This window comes from Aspergillus candidus (assembly GCF_002847045.1).
Source record: "Aspergillus candidus strain CBS 102.13 unplaced genomic scaffold BDW47scaffold_39, whole genome shotgun sequence".
Taxonomy (NCBI): Eukaryota; Fungi; Ascomycota; class Eurotiomycetes; order Eurotiales; family Aspergillaceae; genus Aspergillus; species Aspergillus candidus.
In genome coordinates, this window is record NW_020194044.1 from 1 (window position 1) to 21275 (window position 21275).

Consider the following 21275-nt stretch of genomic DNA (forward strand, 5'->3'; position numbering starts at 1 on the left):
CATGATCACCTCGCGACTGCGACCGTTGACGAATGTTCTACCCACAGAAGTATTAGTAGAAATAAAAAGGAGAAGCAGAAGAACTAGCAGAAGAAAAAAAAAAAAAAAAAAAAAAGACATACACAAATCTCAACCCCGGAAACCTCCCCTCATACTCCTCATTCATCCCCCTCAGCTTCTCCGCCAACTCCTCCGCCCCGACATTCAACTGCGCCTGTTCCTTCTGGCTCAGCTCGCTCAGCTGTTCCTGCGCGACCTTCGGCCTTCCCAACCGAGGATGCGACCCCAGAATACCGAACAGGACGTCCCTGTCCGTAGGCGAGTTCTCGGCGGAGAGAGCCGACATGCGGCCTCCCACGGCGTCGATCAGGCGGTCATATGAGGCGAAGGGCTGGTTGGATAACACGGGGGTCATCAGCGTGTGTAGTTCTGGGGAAGGCTCGAAGAGCGTGTCGAGGACGCGGAGCTGTTGGTCTTGGGGGAGGGAGGGGATGGATGATGGTTGGGGGAGTGTGGATGTCATTGTGTTTGAGATGCAGGGTATGGGATCGGTGCGATTGCAAGACTGGAGTCGAGTCGAGTGATTGGAATGTTGATGCGACTGCTGGGCGATCAATGTGTATTATACTTTCCCACTGGCCCCGCATCGGGAGTCTCCGAGTGTGGCGGACTGGCGGGGCGGAGACCAGCGGATTGATTGTGCGGACGATAAGTGTTTTCAACGTGTTTCCAGGTGGAACTCATGTAATTATTGGTGTCAATATTGACGCTGGATTGAAGTATAAGATTGAGAATGATGTCGGTGCTGGCCTCAGGATGTACATCGCTTGGCGTTGAACTTATCCTGTCTTTCTATCCAGATCTGCTTGTTATATGTGGATTGTTTCAATAAAGAATCAAATAATGATGTGGTATAAATATAATATGGGTATTGATGAGAATCTCTATTCTAATGCACTCTTATATCCAAATTAATCATGCTATGTAACCCCGAAATGCCAGAAGTGCGAGGAAGAAAAAATTACATCCCCCGGTTGAACTCCACCTGTCCGTTCACTCCACCCTTATTCCAGAACTCCTCCTCCAGGGACGACGCCCCGATCGCCTGGCGCTGCGGGAACGCGCCCAGCGCCAGCGGCAGCGCAAAGATCGACGTCGCCAGGATCAGCCCCAGGTTGAGGGGCAGCACCATGCGCGGCCGCGCCTGCAGCCACGCCGTCTTCTCCAGCCGCACGAGCACCAGCGGCGGGATCACCATGATCGGCGTGGCGTTCAGCACCCGGCTGATGGCCGTCTCGCCGACGGCGATCGTCGCCGCCTTCTTGCTCTTGCCCAGACTCTCCAGCGGCTCGCCCGTCTCCTCGCGCTTCTTCTTCTCCGCCTCCGACAGCACCGGGTAGACGTCGATGCCCTGGCGGATCTCCTCGCCGCGCATGAGGAAGACGTTGAGGGCGCTGGCGCTGGACACGGCCGCGAACGGCACCAGACGGCCCATGATGAGCTTCGCGTTGGGCGAGATGCCGCGCAGGCGGGGCACGAGCGCGTTGAGACCCAGCGCCACCGAGCACGAGGCCGACACCGCCATCAGGTATGACTTGGCCATCTGCGACATGGACAGCGGGGTCGATTTGTTCGCGTTGGCGTTGTTGATCGCGACGTTCAGCGACTGGTTCGCGATCTGCCACAGCAGGGTGCCCGTGGTTTGCAGACCCGGCGTGAGCATGCCGCCCGTGACGATCAAGTTGGACAGGACGAAACTCGACATGCGGAAGGGGAGGAAGACCGGACTACCGGTATCTAGCATTATAATTTAGCACCGCAATCTATGCCACCCCCTATATCCTTATCACCCCCGATTGATATACACACCTGGGTGCAGAGTCGCGTCGACCACCTTCTTGGCCCGCCACAAGTCCGGCGTCATGACGGGTACATGATTCTGCTTGTAGGAGGAGATGAGGTTCTTAGCCTGTTCCAAGCCGGACGACGAGACGAAGAGGGTTCTGCCTGGAGGTCAGTATTGCCGATCATTTCACCTCATAACAACCATCACAAAGCATACCGAGGATCGGAGATGTCGGCCGCATGGCGCACACGACCCCAGTAAGTCGTCAGATCATACTGAGAGGCCGGGAGGTCCCGGTTACCAGGGAGGGAGGTGGACATGAGGCCGACGAGATCAACGAAAGTAAGTCAACTCGGGGGGGATGAGGAGAAAGAAGAAGAAGTGGGGAACAAGTCGAGGCAAAGAAAAAAAAAAATAAAACTTATCGGTCAGGAACCAGACACGTGCGGGCCAGGCGGTGAGCCGATAAGAGGGCTGCTGACCAATCGGAATGCCTGATTCCCCGGGCCGGCCATGGATTCCTGGGGCGCGCTTAGAGGCGGTTCATTCGCCCGAGTATGGAGTACTCCGGAGTATACAGCCGGGCGGGGTTGAAAATAAAGATAGATGGTAAGTTACATAAGTAGAATAGAAATAATATTCAACAAAAAATAGATTGAAATATTGTAGGTAAAGCAAGCCATCCCTGCCGGCGTTCATGCACCCCCGGCATCACGGTCGCATCCTCCGCTTCCTGAATCCTTCTTCTCTCAAAGCCAAGAAGGCAAGGACCGGGGTATGGTTCCAATCGCGTGATCCACTGACCGGGGCTATGTAAGTTCAATGGATGGATTAGTCCAGGCCCATGAACAAATCCCACGGACGATATTCCCATGGTGAATTTCCCTCACTTCACGATCTGCACCCCCTGTTCGCGCCCCCAGTAAACCGAGTCCCACGAGGCCGAATCGCATCCCTTGACATTGACGTGCTTCAACCGCCGCGTCGTGTCGATCGACTCCTGCACAAATCGTCGGATCGTGTTCCCGGTCACGTCCGTGTACGACATGTTGACCACTTCCAGATGGCGCAGGTGCGCCGCGATGGGCTCCATGACCGCGTCGTTGATCCCGAACAGGTGCGACACATTCAGCTCCGTCAGCCCCTCGCCATGCTCGCAGAGGAAACTCGACAGCGCCGGCCCGCGCAGTTGGTCGCACGTGTCCACGTGGAGGATTTTGACCGGAGCGCGCCGGCGCACCATGAACTCGTGAAGGGTCTCCACAGTGACCCATCCCACGTCGCTCAGCACGAGCGTGCGTAGGTTGGGGAGATCCATGTCGTCCCTGTCGGCGAAGGGGAAGGTCCCTCGAGCATTGCCGCCCCGGACGCGCAAAGACTCGAGTGTCGGTGGCAAGCCGACGCTGCGGCCAATGTACATTCCACCCAGATCCAACTTCCGTAATCGAACAAAGTCCATGGGATCTAAAGTCATCGGACACGGCACCGCGACGGGCGGTCCGGAGTGCAGCCGGAGTTCTTCGAGGTTGGGAATCGGGGGGTCGGCCGGGCCCCTCGGATCACTATCGGGTTCATCAGACTCTGGTTGTCGATGGGGTATAAAGAGGGCCGGGACGTTGGCGGAGAAGCTCGGATTGTCCTCGGAGGCGAGGGATATGCTGCGCAGGTTGGGCAAATGGGGCGGCCATTGGACTTTAGATGCGGGCGAGGCGGTGGACCGGTGGATCTCAAACCGTTCTAGGCGTGGGAGGCTGGTCAGGAATTTGGCAATGTACTCCTGTGACACGGTGATCTCGGCGGAGAGAATCAAGGTCCGGAGCGACTGGGCGGATTTCAACAGGTCATACGCCAAACCGCACTCGACTGGCGTCCAGATCTCTAGGTATTCCAACTGCCGACATCGGCTTAGGTACTCGAGGACTTTGTGTCGCGACGGATTGTTGAGGTTTTTGATGATGGCATACGTCAGAGTAGCATTCGACCGGCGGATGTAGGCGCTGACGGAGGTATGGGGAACGCGAGTTCGAACGCTGGAGAGGTCGATGCGCCTCCACAGCTCTCGAAAAGAGGAGAGGAACTGGTTCCATTTCTTCGACACGCGGAGGAGCGTCCTGCGACGGTCAGCGGAGAAGGACCCCGACCGGGTGTGGGTCGCTTACACCAACTGCCTAAAGGTCAAGTGGCCTAGGATCATGGAAATGATTTCCAGTGGCAGCACGGTCATCGGGTCGCAACAAGTCTCAACCGTCTTCAGCTTGGACTGGATCCGGCCTCGGAGTTGCACTACAAGCTACAGAAGTCAGCATCATCAACTCCAATTGTGACCGCATTACTGACCTGGCGGCCTGGACGATCCTCGGGCAAGTATTTGAGCGCGTACGTATAGAGTTGTAGGGCCTTTTCGGGCTTCCCCTCCATGACCAGCGCCTTTGCGCACCGGAGATATCCCTGTCCGAATCAGCATGGACCGGTCGATCCCCAGGAGACACCAAACCCACCCGCTCATCTTGTCGGTCATCCCGAATCATCCGTTGCGCGTCCTTGACGGCGAGATTGTACTGGCCCGTTTTCGCATAGATCGCGGAGCGTTTATCCAGCACGTCGAGGTGATCGACACCAGGGCATCTCAACGTCTAAAGTGGGTCTGTCAACACGATGCCCAGCTGCAGACACACAGGAAGTGGGGCATACCTCTGTAAACGCCTCCAGCGCGCCAGCAAAATTCCCTTGGCCACAGAGCGTCTGCGCGCGACGGTACAGAAAGTCGGACTCGCTGCGCACAGGGCCTACGCGTGTCATTACCTTGCGAATTGACCAGAAGGGAATCACGTATTCCTACCTCGTGTGGCTGACCGCTGTATGGACGAAGAAATCATGGGAAACTCGACTGATTCACAGCTGTCAAACCAAGTATAGAAGCAGAGATCGCTTCAAATAAGAATGAATCTAGAGAACAGGTGATAATCGGCAGCGATGATGCCATAGTCTTGGCACCGGATCCCGGGACCCGGTTGATCCGGGGTGCGTCCACGTGACACAACAGGTGACCGGGATTGTTTACCTTCTTCCTCTTTGGGAAGATGCGGTCGAACTAGCCCGGACTCCTGGTAACCGTCGTCACTAGGACGAACCCTTCCAACGGTCGCCTCTTTTTTTCTTTTCCCTTGCTCATTTATCTTGGCTACTTCCCTGAGAAAGCTTGCTGGCAAGCCATGGAGTCAGCGAATCTGCAGGCCGCGTCTTCCTACATTAATAATGTTCTGTTGGCTCGAGGGTTGCTGAAAGGTGGCCAGCCGATCGACTTTGCGGACCCCGACAATGAAGATGGAGGGAGTCCAGCGACGATGGCGCGGGTCATCAACCTGGTGAACGACTTGGTTCTGAGGAGAGACGTAAGTCAGGAAAGATCAGTCCGAAAAGTGGGATGCGATGCTGACGGCAACAGCGAGAAGCCGAACACCGCGAGAGTCTGGCGACGACCATCCGATCCCTCCGCGCAGAAGAGTCCCAGAAAGCGATGGAAATCGTACGTTACAAGTGATATCAATCGACTAACGGATGAATGCCATACTGAGACTGAATAGGAAAAAGTTCGGACGAAAAACTCCGAGTTGTCCCGATCGCTCGCGCTGACAGAGGCTCAAAGCCGGTCGCTCAAATCGAATACCTCCAAAGCTGAGGCTACTGTTCGCGGCCTTAAGGAACAAATCCAGCGCATGAAGACCACCCTGCAACAAGTGCGTGGCCAATGCGCCAATGACGTCCGCAAACGCGACCTGGAGATGCAGAAGTTGAAATCATACCTGGCCGAGCGACAGCGAGGGAGGCGCGAGGGGTTGGCTGTCACGACCATCAACATCAACCCAGCGGGCGACCGGGGTTCGAAGACGAGGAGCATGATGGGCGGGGATGGAGTCCACAACCCGGGATACAGCCTGAGGCAGGAAACCAACGATTTCCTGACGCAGCTCTGCCAGAACCTCAGTGATGAGAACGATACCCTGATCGCCCTTGCTCGCCATACCATCCACATCTTGAAAGACCTGCAGGGACTGCCCGAGTTCGAGGACGAGGACGAATCCGGAATGGCCAGCGTCAACAGCCAGCGACAGTCGCATGGCCCGGTGGCTTCGCTGCCGTCGTCGTGCGAGGAACTGACGGAGCAGATTGAGCAGGTGCTCGGTCATCTGCGCACCCTACTGACGAACCCATCCTTCGTGCCACTGGAGGAAGTTGAGGTGCGCGACGACGAGATCAAGCGACTGCGCGAAGGCTGGGAGAAGATGGAGAGCCGATGGCGACAGGCCGTGACGATGATGGACGGGTGGCACCAGCGCATCGCCGAGGGCGGGGGATCCGTGCAGGCCGAGGAGCTGCGACGGGGTATGACTCTCGACTTCAGCATCGGCTCGGCAACCGACGTGTCCATGGAGCAGTACCACGATACCGAGCATCCGCCGATCTTCGAAGATCAGGAGGCGGAAGAACAGGCGGGAGCTGAGAAACCGGCTCCGGAAGAGAAGCCCGACGAACAGATCCATGCCCAGCGCCCGAGCCGCGCGCTCACAGAGCGCAGTGACAACGTTCGACCACGACGGTCCATGCGCAAGGTGTCCTTCATGCATGCCTCTCCCGAGAACAACCACACCAAGAACGACACGTTGCCGGTCAAGGCGCACTGCTCGGAAACCGTGACGCGACGAGCGTCCAGGAGGAAGTCGGAGGCGCAGCCATCTCCCAAGCCGGCGCGAGCCGTAAAACCCCGATCTGCGCGCCAAGAGGCTGAGGCACCGGAGCGGAAAACCAACGACGAGCTAAGCGTGTCGCAGAAGCTCGCCGCGGCGGAGAGTGAGGCGCGGGCCGTCGAGCAAGAAAGCAAGACGCGCAAGCGCACCCGAGGGACGAAGAGCAAGGGGCGCCAGGACCGACGACGCAGTACCCTCACGCACGACGAACTGGGCGAGCTCCTGGGGATGTCAACACGTTGATTTGTTTTGTAGCTATGACGATTGCATGATACCCTAATTGAGTGTATTATATTATCCCGGACTTGTAAATAGCTTTCTGATCATATACTCCTGACTATGGTTTTTTTCATGGCTATCATATTACGCATGGCATATAAGCGAAATGCATTGTGACACTTGATTCTCACTAACACTGGCAGACTCGGAGGAAAGTATGTATTGTGCTGTCAGAAGTATCCCTTAAGGAGGCATGACGTCCGACCTGTATACCTATATGAAGGTGTCAGGCTGCTCCAGGTAGGTTACCAAAACCTCGCCAATGGGCAGTGTTTTAATAGCGATCATAAGCATTAGTATATATAATGTAAGACCAATTAGCTACACAGCTCTCATCCGATCTATCGATCGCATCTATAAATATGGAGTAACAATCTAGGTGGATATCCGATCTGATCGGACGGTGTTGATCTCCACATTCACGACGTCATTCTTGCCTGCATCCAGGTTTAATTTCAGGAATCAGGATTGTTTGACTTGTGAGGAATTAGATATCACTTTAGAAAAGATAACACAAACATAATATATACCATAGAATATAGAATCCGGAATATAAATGTAACTATTTGCCAAAAATCTAGATATAGATAAGGAGATGCGTATCAGAACAAAAATTAAATATGGATATCCATGTCGAAATACCTAGTCAATAGAGACAAACAAGCTGATAGAGAAACAAATATAAACATAAATATATAGATTGATATAAATAGAGATAGATAAAGCAGTGGCAAACCCGGTTATTCCTCCCGTCCGCCAGCGCGGGGTTTTCCCTCTTTTCTTCATCCCTCATTTCTCTTCAACCTCTTCCTACACCTCAATGCAGGTCGTATAGCATCATGAATCTCCACCGCATCGCCAGCCACAATTTACACACATTTCGTCACAATCCCACGGCGGAGATTTCCGGCGCGCTGGGCGACCTAGGCACATTCCTGCCCATCGCCATCGCCCTGGCCCTCCAGCATTCCGTCTCCCTCTCCGCCACGCTGGTCTGGTCGGGACTATGCAACATCCTGACCGGAGCCGTCTTTGGCATCCCGCTGCCCGTACAACCCATGAAGGCCATCGCGGCCGTCGCTCTCGCCCGCGACTTCGGACCCAAGCCACTGGCCGCCGCGGGACTCTTTGTCGGCGCCTGCCTGGCCGTCTTTAGTGTCACGGGCCTGTTGCACCGCTTCTCCCACGCCATCCCCATCCCCGTCATCAAGGGAATCCAAATCGGCGCTGGTCTGTCCCTGATCATTGCCGCCGGCTCTAACATGCTGTCGTCTCTGCACTGGTTGCACCCCTCGTGGGCCGACAACCGCATCTGGGCCATTGCCGCCTTCCTCGGCCTGGTGATTGCCAACGTCTACCGTCGCGTACCGTACGCGCTGATCCTATTCGTCATAGGCCTGGTTTTTGCCATCATCTGCGCCGCAATCGCAGGTCATCTCCCAGCCGTTGAGTTCTGGCGTCCCTCCGTCATCGGGTTCCCCGGCCCCCACGCATGGCGCATCGGGGCCTTAGACGCGGGACTCGGCCAGCTACCCTTGACGACGCTCAACTCAGTCGTCGCAGTCGTCTACCTCGCCGCAGACCTGCTTCCCGAGGTTCCCACCCCCACCGTGACAGCTGTGGGGCTCAGCGTCGCAGCCATGAATCTCACGGGCTGCTGGCTCGGTGCCATGCCTGTCTGCCACGGGTCCGGCGGGCTAGCCGCGCAGCACCGCTTTGGCGCCCGCTCCGGCGCCAGCGTCATCTTCCTCGGCGCCGTCAAGGTCGCCGTGGGGGTCTTCTTCGGGGAGTCCCTTCTCCCGTTGCTGAAGCGCTTCCCGTCGGCTCTGCTGGGTGTGATGGTCATCGCGGCGGGGCTGGAGCTAGCCAGCGTCGGGGAGAGTCTGAACACGACAGGGGCGCGCGATCTCGCCAAAGCCCGCCCGTTGGAGGTCCTGGGCGATGACGACGCGAGGCAGGAGATCGGGCCCCTGCTGAGCGAGGACGAGCGCAAGCGCCGCTGGATGGTCATGCTCGTCACGGTGGGGATGCTGGTGGGGTTCAAGAATGATGCGATTGGATTTGCTGCGGGTATGCTCTGTCATTGGGGGTATCAATTGCCTGGGGTGGTGGAAAGTGTGCGCGCGCGGTGGAGGAGAGGGATTCATCTGGCGTAGCTTTATGGCTCCAACCTTGGTTAACACGAATGCCTGTATATGATGTCAGCGGACAACACCTACCGATATGCTGATATCAATTATGTGATTGGACTGCAGAATTTAGGGCACCAGTAATTGTTTCAATTACCCCAGTATTCTGTACCTGGGTAGCCTTTCGAACGGGAGAAAAATCCAGCCAGTCGTACCTGTATCAACTTCCTTACGCCGATGTACATAGCAGCATGCATGTCAATAGCCTCCATAGCACTATTATGACCTTGCAATCCAACACTTTGATGATAGTTTTAAATTGCTATAGACTCTATAGATGTAAATGTGATTGATTTTATATGTCTCCCGTCATTGGTTTCCCTCTGACTGTACCAAAGAATTAGCCTTTCATTGAATGTCCTACTTAGAATATAGACATAGAACCGATGCTATCTACTGTATTTTTAACTACTTTCACAGACTGACCATTGAGGAATTAGATCCTGTCATATAACAAGAGCACTCCACCAATATATGCATATATCAACTACGACAACGCTATGCCTCTCCTCAGGTCGAAATCATTAAGTTGATCAACTATATCAACAAACCCCCACAAACAACCCACTCCTAATGCCCAATCAGAATACCAATAAACTAGCATTTATAAGAACCCGACGATCAATGCCGACTCCGGAGCTTGCTCGAGCATAAGCGTTGTGGTTGCCAACCAAGCCAAGCCCTTCCTGTCTATCCTGGTGGGTCCAATGTCGGACATCGGGGTGGAATAGGTTCCGACCAACATCTGGTCGATTCAATCAGTCTCCATCCTGTACTGGCTCGTTGTTTGTATAGCGAGGGAGGTAAGAAGTAGGTAGCTTCTACTCGTTCTATCGGTATGACGACTTTTAGTCAGTGATGGCTGACTGGATTCAATCGTAGCCGGACTAGATCTATATGGAGCCCTTTCAAGCTGTTCCCCCCAGATCTCGTACACATTCCCAACCAACTAAATAGAGATTACTTCTATGATTAATCGGGTCATCAACAGCCTTGAATATTTCCAGAGTGTCTTTGTCCAGAGGGTTCCCTGGTTGAACCTCATTTTAGACCTGGAACCGCCCACCTACTGCTTGAAGCCGAGAAGGACTCCGGCCAGTAATCATAATGCCTGTTTATCTCTGGATATCTGCCCTCTGTCTTGAAACTGTTAAGCCATTGACCCTACTCCTCGACCTACGGCATGGCGGCGGGAGACGACGGCGCCAGGTGGATCTCCTAAGAGCTACTGCTAGTTCGCTGGTGACTGTTTCGCCCAATCGGGGATGATTCTTTGATTATGTAGACATTGTCATGTAACTTATGATCGAGTACTACTGATGGAAGTACTACTGATCTTCTGGTGGGGGTGGGAGTGGTGACTTGCCACGAAGATTGTGGATCGTGGTGGCCAGAGGATTGGCATTAATAATTTAAATGTACGTTATGAGAGGATTTCTCCAAGACTAGACAGTCCTCTCCTCAATCCCTGATCAGCAAACTGAGCCATCAGCCCAGAAAAAAGTCGCACTAGGACTCGATCCAGGCTATAGTCGACCATGGTCGATTTAGGCGGACTTGCAGCACTTGAAGCAGCCGGGACCCTCGCGGACGATAGCCTATGTATTGATCGTTAGAATCTTGATATATATTATCGATTGATAGTGCAGGTCAGATTCTTACCGGGTGGTCAGAAACACACTTGACACTGCTCGAGCCAAAGCATTCAGGCTTGCAGTCTTTGCCAGCGGCAAGGGCAGTGGCGGCAAGGAAGAGGGTGGTGGCGATGCTGATGAAACGCATTTTGGCGGGAGATGTTGGTTCTTGAGGGGAAGGGGTGAAGAAAGATGCTGTTTAACGGAGGAAAGTGTTTGGAGATAGGTTGGGTGATTGCTGGATGAGATGATTCATTTCCTGGGGATGATAGCTCCTATTTATGTCTTTTTCACACCGTCCCCATGCCGCATAGGACATACATCAATGTACCTATCTTGACCGTCCTATTATCGATGATTTGGTAGATCCTGGAAGGATCCGGGGACCAGCGATCTTTTCCTCGATAGATAGGCTATCGAAGGCGGACGTTGAGACGTGAGCTGAATGATCTGCTGGCTTGGGTGGGGAAATCTCCACTACCGGTGGTGGAGCCCTAATTGACTTCAGCTGCCATGTCCCAATTCCACCCTTAATACAGAGTACTAGGACGGGGAATCCGGACTTCCCACACTTCCCCGTTAGAATCAAGCACCAAGCTAGACAAGACGTGTGTTAGGGGAACGGTGTGGCTGGCTCCTTTTGAGCCGTGTCGGACGGCTACCGGCTGGAATCAGGGTCTCTTCAAATCCCGACTGCCAGCTAGTAGTGTTGTCCATGTAAGCTGTGTTAAGCAGAATAGTCGATCTTTTTGGGATCGTGAGTTGCACTAACTCATATCTTCTCGAGGAGGTTTGGTGGCTGGCTGGCTGAGAGTTGTTTTGGCGATCGAATCTCTCAAGACAGTAACCATGCCTATCCTAGAAGGACACTACTAACACTAGCACCGGACTGAAGTTATTATACCTCACTTGACTTTGCCACATCACAGCAATAACCGGATCAAAGCCTGATCTGGCCAGGTGATACTGGTAGACAAGGTACCAAACTCTCAATTCTTCCCAGACATCGGAAGCCCTTCCCAAAGGCACGGGGTTCCCTACTAGCCAAACAGCGTCGTGAACTTTGTGGATTATCTCTTTGAGCACGGGATCATCCAAGCAGGGACGTTCAACTTCAACTTTGCACCGCCCTGCGAGGTCCACCAGATATTGACACGGTTGGCCGCATGGGGGTTGGTCAACCACTGCGCGAGGAAGCTTGTGCTTTGACACGGGGCCAACATCGTAGGTCAGAGATGTTTGTTGAATCAACTGTTATCCTATTGAAAACAGTACTTCCATTAAGGAGTCGACAAACACGGACAGAGCAGGACTCCGTTGGTAGTAGCTGAATTGCATGAGTTATGATTGACCGTGTCGAGAGTTATAATGAAAGTCTACTGCACAGCGATCAGGCTCGCTATCCCCAATATAATGGTGGAGGGTCCTCTACCTGGCTTTCCTTGTAATCACTGTCTTCCATTTTGATGGCCGTCAAGATGGAGTGATATTACTGTAACCGAATCAACAATATATCCTCAAACTGTGCCCAGCTGATGATTAGCACTCATAGATATTTGCCCTGGTCGATACTAATTTAAAGCATGCATGGCATCACATGATGTCTAAGGGCATACATAGTATATCACGTGCATGCATGTGACCAATCTCGATATCACTCCACGTGACTACGCGGAGGTGGCAACGCGCCGCTTTCGTGACTCGAACATCTACCTCGTATGTTCCATCAGTCTCACCGGTCTCCAACACTTACCCAGTTCATGCCATGATCCAGTCATCATCACCACCCCACCATCGTCTCCCTCCACTCCCTAGGCCATCATGGGTGTCCATGGGCTCTGGACGGTGGTGCAGCCGTGCGCCCGCCCGATCAAGCTAGAGACCCTCAACAAGAAGCGCCTGGCGGTGGACGCTTCCATCTGGATCTACCAGTTCCTCAAGGCTGTACGCGATAAAGAAGGAAATGCGCTGCGAAATGCGCACATCGTCGGCTTCTTCCGCCGCGTTTGCAAGCTGCTCTACTTTGGTATTAAGCCGGTATTCGTCTTCGACGGCGACGCGCCGCTTCTGAAGCGGCAGACCATCGCGGGGCGGAAGAAGCGTCGCGAGGGCCGTCGGGAGGATGCCGTGCGCACGGCGGGGAAGTTGCTGGCCGTGCAGTTGCAACGATCGGCTGAGGAGGAAGCCGCCCGTCGCAGGAATGCCCCGCGCCAGCTGCAGGAGGAAGCCGTTCCGGATAATCCGGTCTACGTCGAGGAGACCTTCATGACGGAGCAGGAGAAGAAACAGTCTCGCTTGTTCCGGAAGAAGGATGCCTACCATCTGCCTGACATGCAGGTCTCCCTGGAGGAGATGGGCGCTCCCAATGACCCGCGCATTATGTCACGCGAGGAGCTGGAGGAGTATGCGAGGCGCTTCCACCAGGGGGAGGATATCAATCTGTACGATTTCTCCAAGATCGACTTTGATAGCCCTTTTTTCATGAGTCTGCCGGCTACGGATCGGTACAATATCTTGAATGCGGCGAGACTCCGGAGCCGACTGCGCATGGGATATTCCAAGGAGCAGTTGGACCAGATGTTTCCGGATCGCATGGCGTTCTCCAAGTTCCAGATTGATCGTGTCAAGGAGCGGAATGATCTGACGCAACGTTTGATGAACCTCAACGGGATGAACGGCGAAGACGCCTTTTTCAATTCTGGACAGAGAATCGCCGGAGAGCGTGGCAAGGAATATGTTCTGGTAAAAGACAGCACGATCGAAGGCGGCTGGGTATTGGGTGTTGTAGGGAATAAAGAGGAAGGCCGCGAACATAAGCCGATTGATGTCGACCAGTACGGCGAGCGAGCCGTCTTACCGGACCAAAAGGCAGAATCTGATGATGACGACGATGATTTTGAAGATGTGCCTGTTGAGGGTCTTAACAGACTTCCGAGGCTCCCTTTTCTACGGCAGGGCGCCTTGGATGAATCCATCCAACAACAGCTTCATCAGGCGGCGAGCCAAGATCTACATCGAGATGTAGAAGACGACTCTCTCTTTGTGCAGGACAAAGCCAGCGTCCGAGCCCATGATATTGGTTTATTCAGCGAGCTAGGCGATAACGAAGATGATGATCTCCAAAAGGCTATACAAATGTCTCTGGAGCCTACGGTGGCAGCCGAGCAACATGACAAGGACATGCCCGATATACCAGTAAACCGGGATGCTGCTCCTCTACTGGCGCCGGATGAGCTACCATCGACCCTCGATTCGGGAAGCGACGATGATTTTGACTTCACGGCAGCACTGGCACAATCCCGTAGGACGAAGAAGGAACCGTCCCACGCTGCTAAAAACAACCCATTCGATGGGCCCCTGCCTTTTGAGTCCATCAAACTGGGTCAGACTGATAAACCTCGGGAATCTACCGAGTTTGATCAAACTGCTGGTGGCTTCGTCAAGGAGTCGGCTCAACCACCCAAAGAGGATCCATCACTACCTCCATGGTTTTCTGGGGCACAACCAGACACCGAATTCGTGGCTGATAAAGTCGATGATACGATGGAAACTCGACACAGCAGGGTCGCTTTGGATCATTCATTCGTGGATATTGTTCGGTCTGACGACGTTATTGGTGGGAACAAACCATCTAGGTTGACGGAAGTAATTGACCTAGAGTCTGATGATAACAAAGAGATCGAAGTTGCACCGTCACCGACAGAAGAGAAAATTGAAGAACGTGTTACCTATGTGGAGCCACCTGTGACACAGCCAGAAAGGCCAGAAATCGTAACAAAATCCCCCAGCAGAGACGAGCCCGCAGGTGACGTGGCTGCTGAAGGTCCCCATCTGAAGGAGGATGGGCCCAGGGTCAATTTCCTGGCGGAAAGAGTCCACGAGCCTTCTCCGTCCCCCGAGTTCGAGGACGTGGCCATCCCGCCCCCGGATGTGGTAGACCCCGTTCCTGCGACGACTATCCAGCCACCGGAGCCGATAGACGCTGACCAGGCAGACGGCCTCATGGAGGATGAATTCTCGGATCCCGAAGACGAGGACCTCCTTCGCCAACTGGCCGCCGAGGGCGAAGAGCATGTTCGGTTTGCGGCCACACTAAACTCGGCGGCCCCCGTGGAGCAGCCCTTTGACTACGAGCAGGAGCTGAAGCAACTCCGGTCACAGCAGAAGAAGGATCGTCGGGACGCAGACGAGGTGTCGCAGATCATGGTCACCGAGTGCCAGCAGCTCTTGGCCCTTTTTGGGCTGCCATACATCACAGCGCCCATGGAAGCCGAGGCGCAGTGTGCCGAGCTGGTGTCGCTCGGTCTGGTTGACGGGGTCATCACCGACGACAGCGATATCTTCCTGTTCGGGGGCACGCGCGTCTACAAGAATATGTTCAACCAGAGCAAATTCGTCGAGTGCTACCTGACCTCCGACCTCGAGAAGGAGTATGCCCTCCACCGGCAGAAGCTCATCAGCTTTGCGCATCTCCTCGGGAGCGACTACACCGAGGGCATCCCCGGAATCGGCCCCGTCACGGCCCTAGAAATCATCACCGAGTTCTCGAGTCTCGAGGACTTCCGCGAGTGGTGGACACGGGTGCAGACTGGGGCCACCATGTCGGAGGACGCACACGCCGCTTTCTACAAGCGGTTCAAAAAGAACGCCACGAAGATCTTCCTCCCGCCCGCATTCCCAGACACGCGGGTCGAACAGGCGTACCTTCAGCCGGAGGTGGACGCAGATCCGTCCTCCTTCCAATGGGGCGTCCCCGACCTCCACGGTCTCCGCAACTTCCTCATGTCGACGATCGGATGGAGCCAGGAGCGGACGGACGAAGTCCTTGTGCCGGTCATCCGGGACATGAACCAGCGGGAGCAAGAAGGCACGCAGTCGAACATCACCGCCTTCTTCAGCGGACCACAGGGGGCGGGCGCCTTTGCGCCGCGTGCGCGCGGGGGAGGTCCCAGTCGGATGCAGAAGGCGCTCAGTCGACTTCGACGGGACGCCGAGGCTGGGCGGAAGATCCCCTCCGAGTCCGACCCACCTGGGGAGAGGGTGGATGGTGCTGTCGGAGAGAACGCCGACGAGTCGGGGGCATCCGCCAGGGACCGAACCGACCGGGACAAGCATTACCCTGACGATCGGGTGCGCAAGAGACGCAAGACTCGGCCGAGTGCGTGATATATGGATTGTGGTCTCCTGTTCTGTCTTGCTGGTGTATTGATAGTATGAGATATAATAGTGATCTAGAACAAAAAGGCGTCAACAGAGATGTCTAGTGTAAACAAATCCTCCATGTCCATCCTGTCCATATCGCTGTCCATCCATGGGACAGATGGGTGATGGTTTATGCCTGGGAAACAAGGCCAACATCTCGCCCGAGTCCGGAGTTGTCGCCTCAGGCCTCGACAAGTACCTCCCCATACAAAATGGGTGAGCAGTTACATCACGTTCTCGGCCGAGATCGGCTCCCCGCATAACTGAATCCACCAACGAGGCAGCCCGGATTAATTGACTCGGCTGCATCCCGAGGTTCCCTGATCCATCTCTTCGCCATCCCTCTTAAGCTGCTCCATCTTTCTTCTTCGTTCCCTTCTATATCTTCTTATCAATTATAGACATAGAATTCGTGACAATGGGCAACGGAAAACTGTCAGGGCAGGATGTCGCCCAACACAACTCCAAAGACTCTTGCTGGGTTATCGTTCATGGGAAGGCCTATGACGTGACGGAGTTCCTACCTGGTATGCCCCTCAAATTTCTGGTCCTGGATCTCTGGATCTGGGTCGCATGATGATGATGATATTGGATCGACTAACGGAAATAGAACACCCCGGTGGCCAGAAGATCATCCTCAAGTATGCCGGCAAGGACGCCACCGAAGAGTTCGACCCTATCCACCCCCCCGACACGCTGGACAAGTATCTGGATGCTTCGAAGCACTTGGGCGAGGTGGACATGAGCACCGTCGAACAGGAGGAGAAAGTTGAGGACCCCGAGGAGACGGAGCGCCAGGAGCGCATGAAGTTGATGCCGTCGCTGGCGGCCTGCTATAATCTGTTGGACTTTGAGGAGGTGGCGCGCAATGTCATGAAGAAGACGGCGTGGGCGTATTACTCGAGTGGCGCGGATGACGAGATTGTATGTTCTTTATTCTCCCGGGCGATTTTACGAACTCCATCGCTAATATAGACAGACCATGCGCGAGAACCACTCCGCCTTCCACAAAATCTGGTTCCGACCGCGGGTCCTCGTCGACGTCGAGAACGTCGACTACTCGACCACCATGCTGGGCTCCAAATGCTCCATCCCCTTCTACGTGACTGCCACCGCCCTCGGCAAGCTGGGCAACCCCGAGGGCGAGGTAGTGTTGACGCGGGCGGCACACGACCACAACGTCGTGCAGATGATCCCGACGCTGGCGTCGTGCTCGTTCGACGACATCGTCGACGCCAAGCGCGGCGACCAAGTGCAGTGGCTGCAGCTGTACGTCAACCGCAACCGCGACATCACCAAACGCATCATCGAGCACGCCGAAGCCCGCGGCTGCAAGGGCCTCTTCATCACGGTCGACGCGCCCCAGCTCGGCCGCCGTGAGAAGGACATGCGCTCCAAATTCTCCGACACGGGCTCCAGCGTCCAAGCCGACAGCGGTGACGACGTCGACCGCTCCCAGGGCGCCGCCCGCGCCATCTCCTCCTTCATCGACCCCTCCCTCTCCTGGAAAGACATCGCCTGGTTCCAATCTGTCACCTCCATGCCCATCATCCTCAAGGGCGTCCAGCGCGTCGAGGACGTCCTCCTCGCCGTCGAGCACGGCGTCGCCGGCGTCGTCCTCTCCAACCACGGCGGCCGCCAGCTCGACACCGCCCGCTCGGGCGTCGAAGTCCTCGCCGAGGTCATGCCCGCGCTGCGCGAGCGCGGCTGGGACAGCAAAATCGAGGTGTACATCGACGGCGGCGTCCGTCGCGCCACGGACATCCTCAAAGCGCTGTGCCTCGGCGCCCGCGGCGTCGGCATCGGCCGGCCCTTCCTGTACGCCATGTCGGCCTACGGCCAACCGGGCGTCGACAAGGCCATGCAGCTGCTTAAGGACGAAATGGAGATGAACATGCGATTGATCGGGGCGCGCTCCATCGCCGAGCTGAACCCTAGCTTCCTCGACACGCGCGGCTTAACTGGTGGTCATAGTGCGGTTGTGCCGTCTGATACGTTGAGCTTGAGGGCTTATGATCCTCTGCAAGGGCCGCGGTTTAGTGAGAAGCCGAAACTTTAGGTTTTTTTTTTTTTCTCCTTTCTTTGTTGTCTGTTTGTATAATGTCGTTTTTATGGTGACTGTTTAAAATCACATGCCTGTCACCTGGTTCGGATTGATTGGCGATACCCTTGTGTATATATGAGAAATGTGTGATTGGTTGATAGACTACAATTACAATATATTTATCTTACGACCTGAACTGAGTACACTGCAAAAAGTCTTGCTGAGTTATATTATGGAAATATTTTGTGCAAACTATAGTTGATATATAGTCTTGCCTTCGTGAATCTTATTCAAAGATATGTTGAAAAATTAGAATAACGCCCAAATCCAATGCAGTTTCATCCAATGACCGCTCGGTTGCTGTTCGCTCGCTCGCTCGCTGTGCAGATGGGAATGTCTTAAAGGGCATCACTGACTATGTACAGTCATGGGGACCACGGGGTGGTTTTTCATGAGGTGAAAGAGTCGTCAAAAGAGAAAGAAGAGGGGAAAAAAAGAAAAGAGAAAAGAGAGAAGGAAAAGGCAGTTATAAATCTACCACGTGAGGGCGGTTGATTAACCGTCCTGAGGTACTGCTCATGCCGGCGGCATTTACGATCCATCCGGAGCCGTCGTTGTCACCGCCCCAGACCTTGGCCCATACAATGCCTAGGACCCCGTAGACAACGACCCGGGCGGCGTCAAACCAGCCGGAGAGGTCGGCGAGATCTCGCAGGATGCCCATGAGGAGGTTGCTGGAGCGCGAGGAGCGCGCGCGGCGGAGGCGCGACGCACACAGCCGCTCCCAGGCGCGCTGGGCTTCGTCCCAGTAGACGGGCTCGATGCCGTAACCGTCGTGGATGTGGCCGAAGACATGCAGGAGTGGGCGCACGCGCCAGATCTCGGAGAGTAGTGACGGACAGCCCGTGGAGTAGACGGGGGACAGGTCGAGATGGGCCTGGGGCGGGGTGTGCGTGACGAGGATGTCGGTGTGGATGGGGACGGTGCCAGACCAGGCGTCGTGGTGCGGCGGGTAGGTGAAGGCGTGTTCGGGGCCGAAGGGGACGAGAGCGGGGACTTGGGGAGCGCCGTACACGGTCAGGGATCGGCCGGTGGGGGTGGGGTTGGCCATCAAGGACGAGAAGGACGAGGTGGATGAGGGCGACGACGGGACGGACGGCGGTGGGAGAGGGGGGAAGGACAGGGTGACGGACGAGTGCTGCAGGTAGTGGATGTCCCCCCAGTCGATGCGGGGGTCGTCGTCGAGGGAGCGCAGGGAAGCGGTTGAGGAGGAGACGGCGGCAAAGGAAGGCTGGTCACGGTCCTCGGCTAGGCGGGAACGGAGGTCGAAGTAACTGTCATGGTTGCCGCAAATCACGACCTTGTGCGAGTGTGGCAGGGATCGTAGCCAATCGATGGTGGCTTGGATCTCGCGGACGGACCCATCATTGGATAAATCGCCGGAGTGGATGAGGAGATCGCCGTCCGGCACGTCGACGTCGGGCCATTCGAGGGTGTGGGTATCTGAGAGACAGACGACACGAATGGGACGAGAATCAGGCGGGGGACGATGGGGAGGGCCACGTAGTTGAGTGAAGAAGTGGTGAAAAGGATAGAGGAGAGCGGTCAAGGGCGAAGACAGGAAATAATCTGGGAGAGGACGACGATGATACGGCGAGGACATGCTTGATAAGATATAAGATAGGGGGGAAGAAAGTTAGTTGAGAGATAAGGAGAGGGGTTGAGAGATAGAGAGGAGAAAAGAGGGGAGAGAGAGGGGAGAAGAGGAGATGAAGTTGAAGATAAAGATGAAGATGGAGATGAGGTCAGTGCTTCAGGCATCCAGGCATTGCGGAGACTCCAAGAAAAAAGAGGGGATTTTGTTTGTCTTGTTGGGTTTGTTTGTTTGGTTTGGTTTGTTTGTTTGATTTTCCTGCTTGTGAAGTTTGTATGGTTTGTTTGCATGACATAATCATGTAACTTACCGTGTATCATGGATACAGCCGAGGTTGCCAGCCGAACCCCAGACTTTCTCTCACTCAAGTCTCTCATCTCATCTTCGTCTCATCTTCATCATCCTCTCAACAGTCCACAATAACCTTCACCATGTCGGACACCAAGAAAGCTACCATTCCATCATGGCAACAGTCTCAAAACCAACCACCTAAAGAGAACCAGCAAGAACCACCCTCCGACACCGAATCGTCAACCGACACTCAAACTCCTGACCAGCCCGCCCGGTCCACTCTCCTCGAGCAAGCTTCCAAGTTCCTCGAGGACGAATCCATTCGTGATGCGTCTACCGACAAGAAAATCAGTTTCCTCGAGTCCAAGGGTTTGAAGGGTCCAGAGATTGACAGTTTGCTGGGCGTGTCGCGCAACCCCGAGGCGACGGCCCCGTCGGAGCCTACCTCATCCCAGCCGACTGCGTCACCCCAACCCACTACCAGCACCAGTAGTACCAGCGGCAGCAGCAGCAGCAGCAACACCACCAATACAGATACCCGCTCTGTCCCCCCAATCATCACATACCCCGAATTCCTCGTCCAGCAATCCAAGCCCCCACCACTAGTCACCCTCCAAAGCATCCTCTACACCATCTACGGCGCTGCCGGCCTCGGCGCAACCTTCTACGGCGCGAGCGAGTTCCTCGTCAAGCCAATGCTCGCGCAATTAACTTCCGCGCGACACGATCTCGCCGATACTACCACCTCAAACCTGCAGAAACTCAACGAAAAGCTCGAAAAGACCGTCTCCGTCATCCCGCCCCAGCTCACCGCGCGCTCCCTCAACACCACCAACGACGACAAAGACGAAGAAGACACCGAGTCCATCACCTCAGACCCAACAGAGCTCTTCCACCGCGACGTCGCAACCCAAACCTCCCCCGGGGAAGTACCCACCAAAGAAGGCCTCTGGACGGCCGACTCCGACTCCGACGCTCCAAACACAGCAGACCAAGATCAACCCTCCGCAGCGACAGCAGCAGTCAACAGCCACCTCACCCGCCTAGAAAGCATGCGCAACAGCCTGCAAGAAATTACAACCACAGACCAAGACTCCGCAACCGCCGAAGACGACGTCCGGTCTAGCCTCAACGACCTCCAGCACTACCTCGACGGACTGCTCTACTCCAAGCAGTCGTATGGGTCTGTCTCGGGGTACGGGGTTTACGGCTCTGCGGGGGGTGGTTTTGATGCGAACGCCAAGTCGACGGGGATCGGGAAGGCGGAGGAGGATGCCATTTCGGGCTTTAGGGCGGAGATCAGGGGGGTAAAGGGCGCTTTGTTGAGTGCGAGGAATTTTCCTGCTGGGGGGAGGGGGAGAGTGAGGTAATCCTATCTCTTGCTTTGCCTG

The 21275-nt window shown here is 55.2% G+C and overlaps 10 protein-coding genes across 10 annotated transcripts; 5 read left to right on the forward strand and 5 right to left on the reverse strand.

Annotated features, from left to right (window-relative positions):
* Nucleotides 1-9: 9 nt before the first annotated feature.
* BDW47DRAFT_127543 (2-oxo-4-hydroxy-4-carboxy-5-ureidoimidazoline decarboxylase) lies at nt 10-523 on the reverse strand (the record flags this gene model as incomplete). Its single annotated transcript, XM_024816731.1, has 2 exons — nt 10-37; nt 123-523. Coding segments are annotated over 2 exons (429 nt in total), but the record flags the coding sequence as incomplete, so codon positions are not given.
* A 474-nt stretch (nt 524-997) lies between these two features.
* On the reverse strand, nt 998-2222 carry BDW47DRAFT_132957 (sideroflexin family transporter). Its single transcript, XM_024817705.1, has 3 exons — nt 2063-2222; nt 1870-2003; nt 998-1797 (listed from the first exon to the last, which is right to left on the reverse strand). The coding sequence occupies exons 1-3, from the start codon at nt 2164-2166 to the stop codon at nt 1022-1024; spliced, it is 1014 nt and encodes a 337-aa protein (XP_024669997.1). The 5' UTR covers nt 2167-2222; the 3' UTR covers nt 998-1021.
* A 510-nt stretch (nt 2223-2732) lies between these two features.
* Nucleotides 2733-4645, reverse strand: BDW47DRAFT_127545 (Leucine Rich Repeat domain protein; the record flags this gene model as incomplete). The annotated part of the gene is made up of 5 exons (XM_024816732.1): nt 2733-3957; nt 4006-4136; nt 4184-4294; nt 4345-4479; nt 4538-4645. 5 exons carry the CDS (start codon nt 4643-4645, stop codon nt 2733-2735), a joined length of 1710 nt encoding a protein of 569 aa, XP_024669998.1.
* Nucleotides 4646-5010: 365 nt separating this feature from the next.
* On the forward strand, nt 5011-6834 carry BDW47DRAFT_132961 (uncharacterized protein; the record flags this gene model as incomplete). The annotated part of the gene is made up of 3 exons (XM_024817706.1): nt 5011-5238; nt 5292-5372; nt 5431-6834. Exons 1-3 carry the CDS (start codon nt 5059-5061, stop codon nt 6832-6834), a joined length of 1665 nt encoding a protein of 554 aa, XP_024669999.1. The 5' UTR covers nt 5011-5058.
* Nucleotides 6835-7621: 787 nt separating this feature from the next.
* Nucleotides 7622-9285, forward strand: BDW47DRAFT_109285 (putative sulfate/molybdate transporter). Its single transcript, XM_024813429.1, has one exon. It carries the CDS (start codon nt 7710-7712, stop codon nt 9024-9026), a length of 1317 nt encoding a protein of 438 aa, XP_024670000.1. The 5' UTR covers nt 7622-7709; the 3' UTR covers nt 9027-9285.
* Nucleotides 9286-10606: 1321 nt separating this feature from the next.
* BDW47DRAFT_127548 (uncharacterized protein) lies at nt 10607-10841 on the reverse strand (the record flags this gene model as incomplete). The annotated part of the gene is made up of 2 exons (XM_024816733.1): nt 10607-10657; nt 10722-10841. 2 exons carry the CDS (start codon nt 10839-10841, stop codon nt 10607-10609), a joined length of 171 nt encoding a protein of 56 aa, XP_024670001.1.
* A 1360-nt stretch (nt 10842-12201) lies between these two features.
* BDW47DRAFT_132963 (ssDNA endodeoxyribonuclease RAD2) lies at nt 12202-15957 on the forward strand (the record flags this gene model as incomplete). Its single annotated transcript, XM_024817707.1, has 2 exons — nt 12202-15740; nt 15929-15957. Exons 1-2 carry the CDS (start codon nt 12515-12517, stop codon nt 15955-15957), a joined length of 3255 nt encoding a protein of 1084 aa, XP_024670002.1. The 5' UTR covers nt 12202-12514.
* A 53-nt stretch (nt 15958-16010) lies between these two features.
* On the forward strand, nt 16011-18129 carry BDW47DRAFT_109288 (L-lactate dehydrogenase (cytochrome)). The gene is made up of 3 exons (XM_024813430.1): nt 16011-16422; nt 16506-16819; nt 16875-18129. The coding sequence occupies exons 1-3, from the start codon at nt 16314-16316 to the stop codon at nt 17952-17954; spliced, it is 1503 nt and encodes a 500-aa protein (XP_024670003.1). The 5' UTR covers nt 16011-16313; the 3' UTR covers nt 17955-18129.
* A 16-nt stretch (nt 18130-18145) lies between these two features.
* On the reverse strand, nt 18146-19720 carry BDW47DRAFT_109289 (metallophosphatase domain-containing protein). Its single transcript, XM_024813431.1, has one exon. The coding sequence runs from the start codon at nt 19600-19602 to the stop codon at nt 18466-18468; it is 1137 nt and encodes a 378-aa protein (XP_024670004.1). The 5' UTR covers nt 19603-19720; the 3' UTR covers nt 18146-18465.
* A 270-nt stretch (nt 19721-19990) lies between these two features.
* On the forward strand, nt 19991-21254 carry BDW47DRAFT_132965 (peroxisomal membrane protein PEX14; the record flags this gene model as incomplete). Its single annotated transcript, XM_024817708.1, has 1 exon — nt 19991-21254. The coding sequence occupies exon 1, from the start codon at nt 20025-20027 to the stop codon at nt 21252-21254; it is 1230 nt and encodes a 409-aa protein (XP_024670005.1). The 5' UTR covers nt 19991-20024.
* Between the last annotated feature and the right edge of the window lie 21 nt (nt 21255-21275).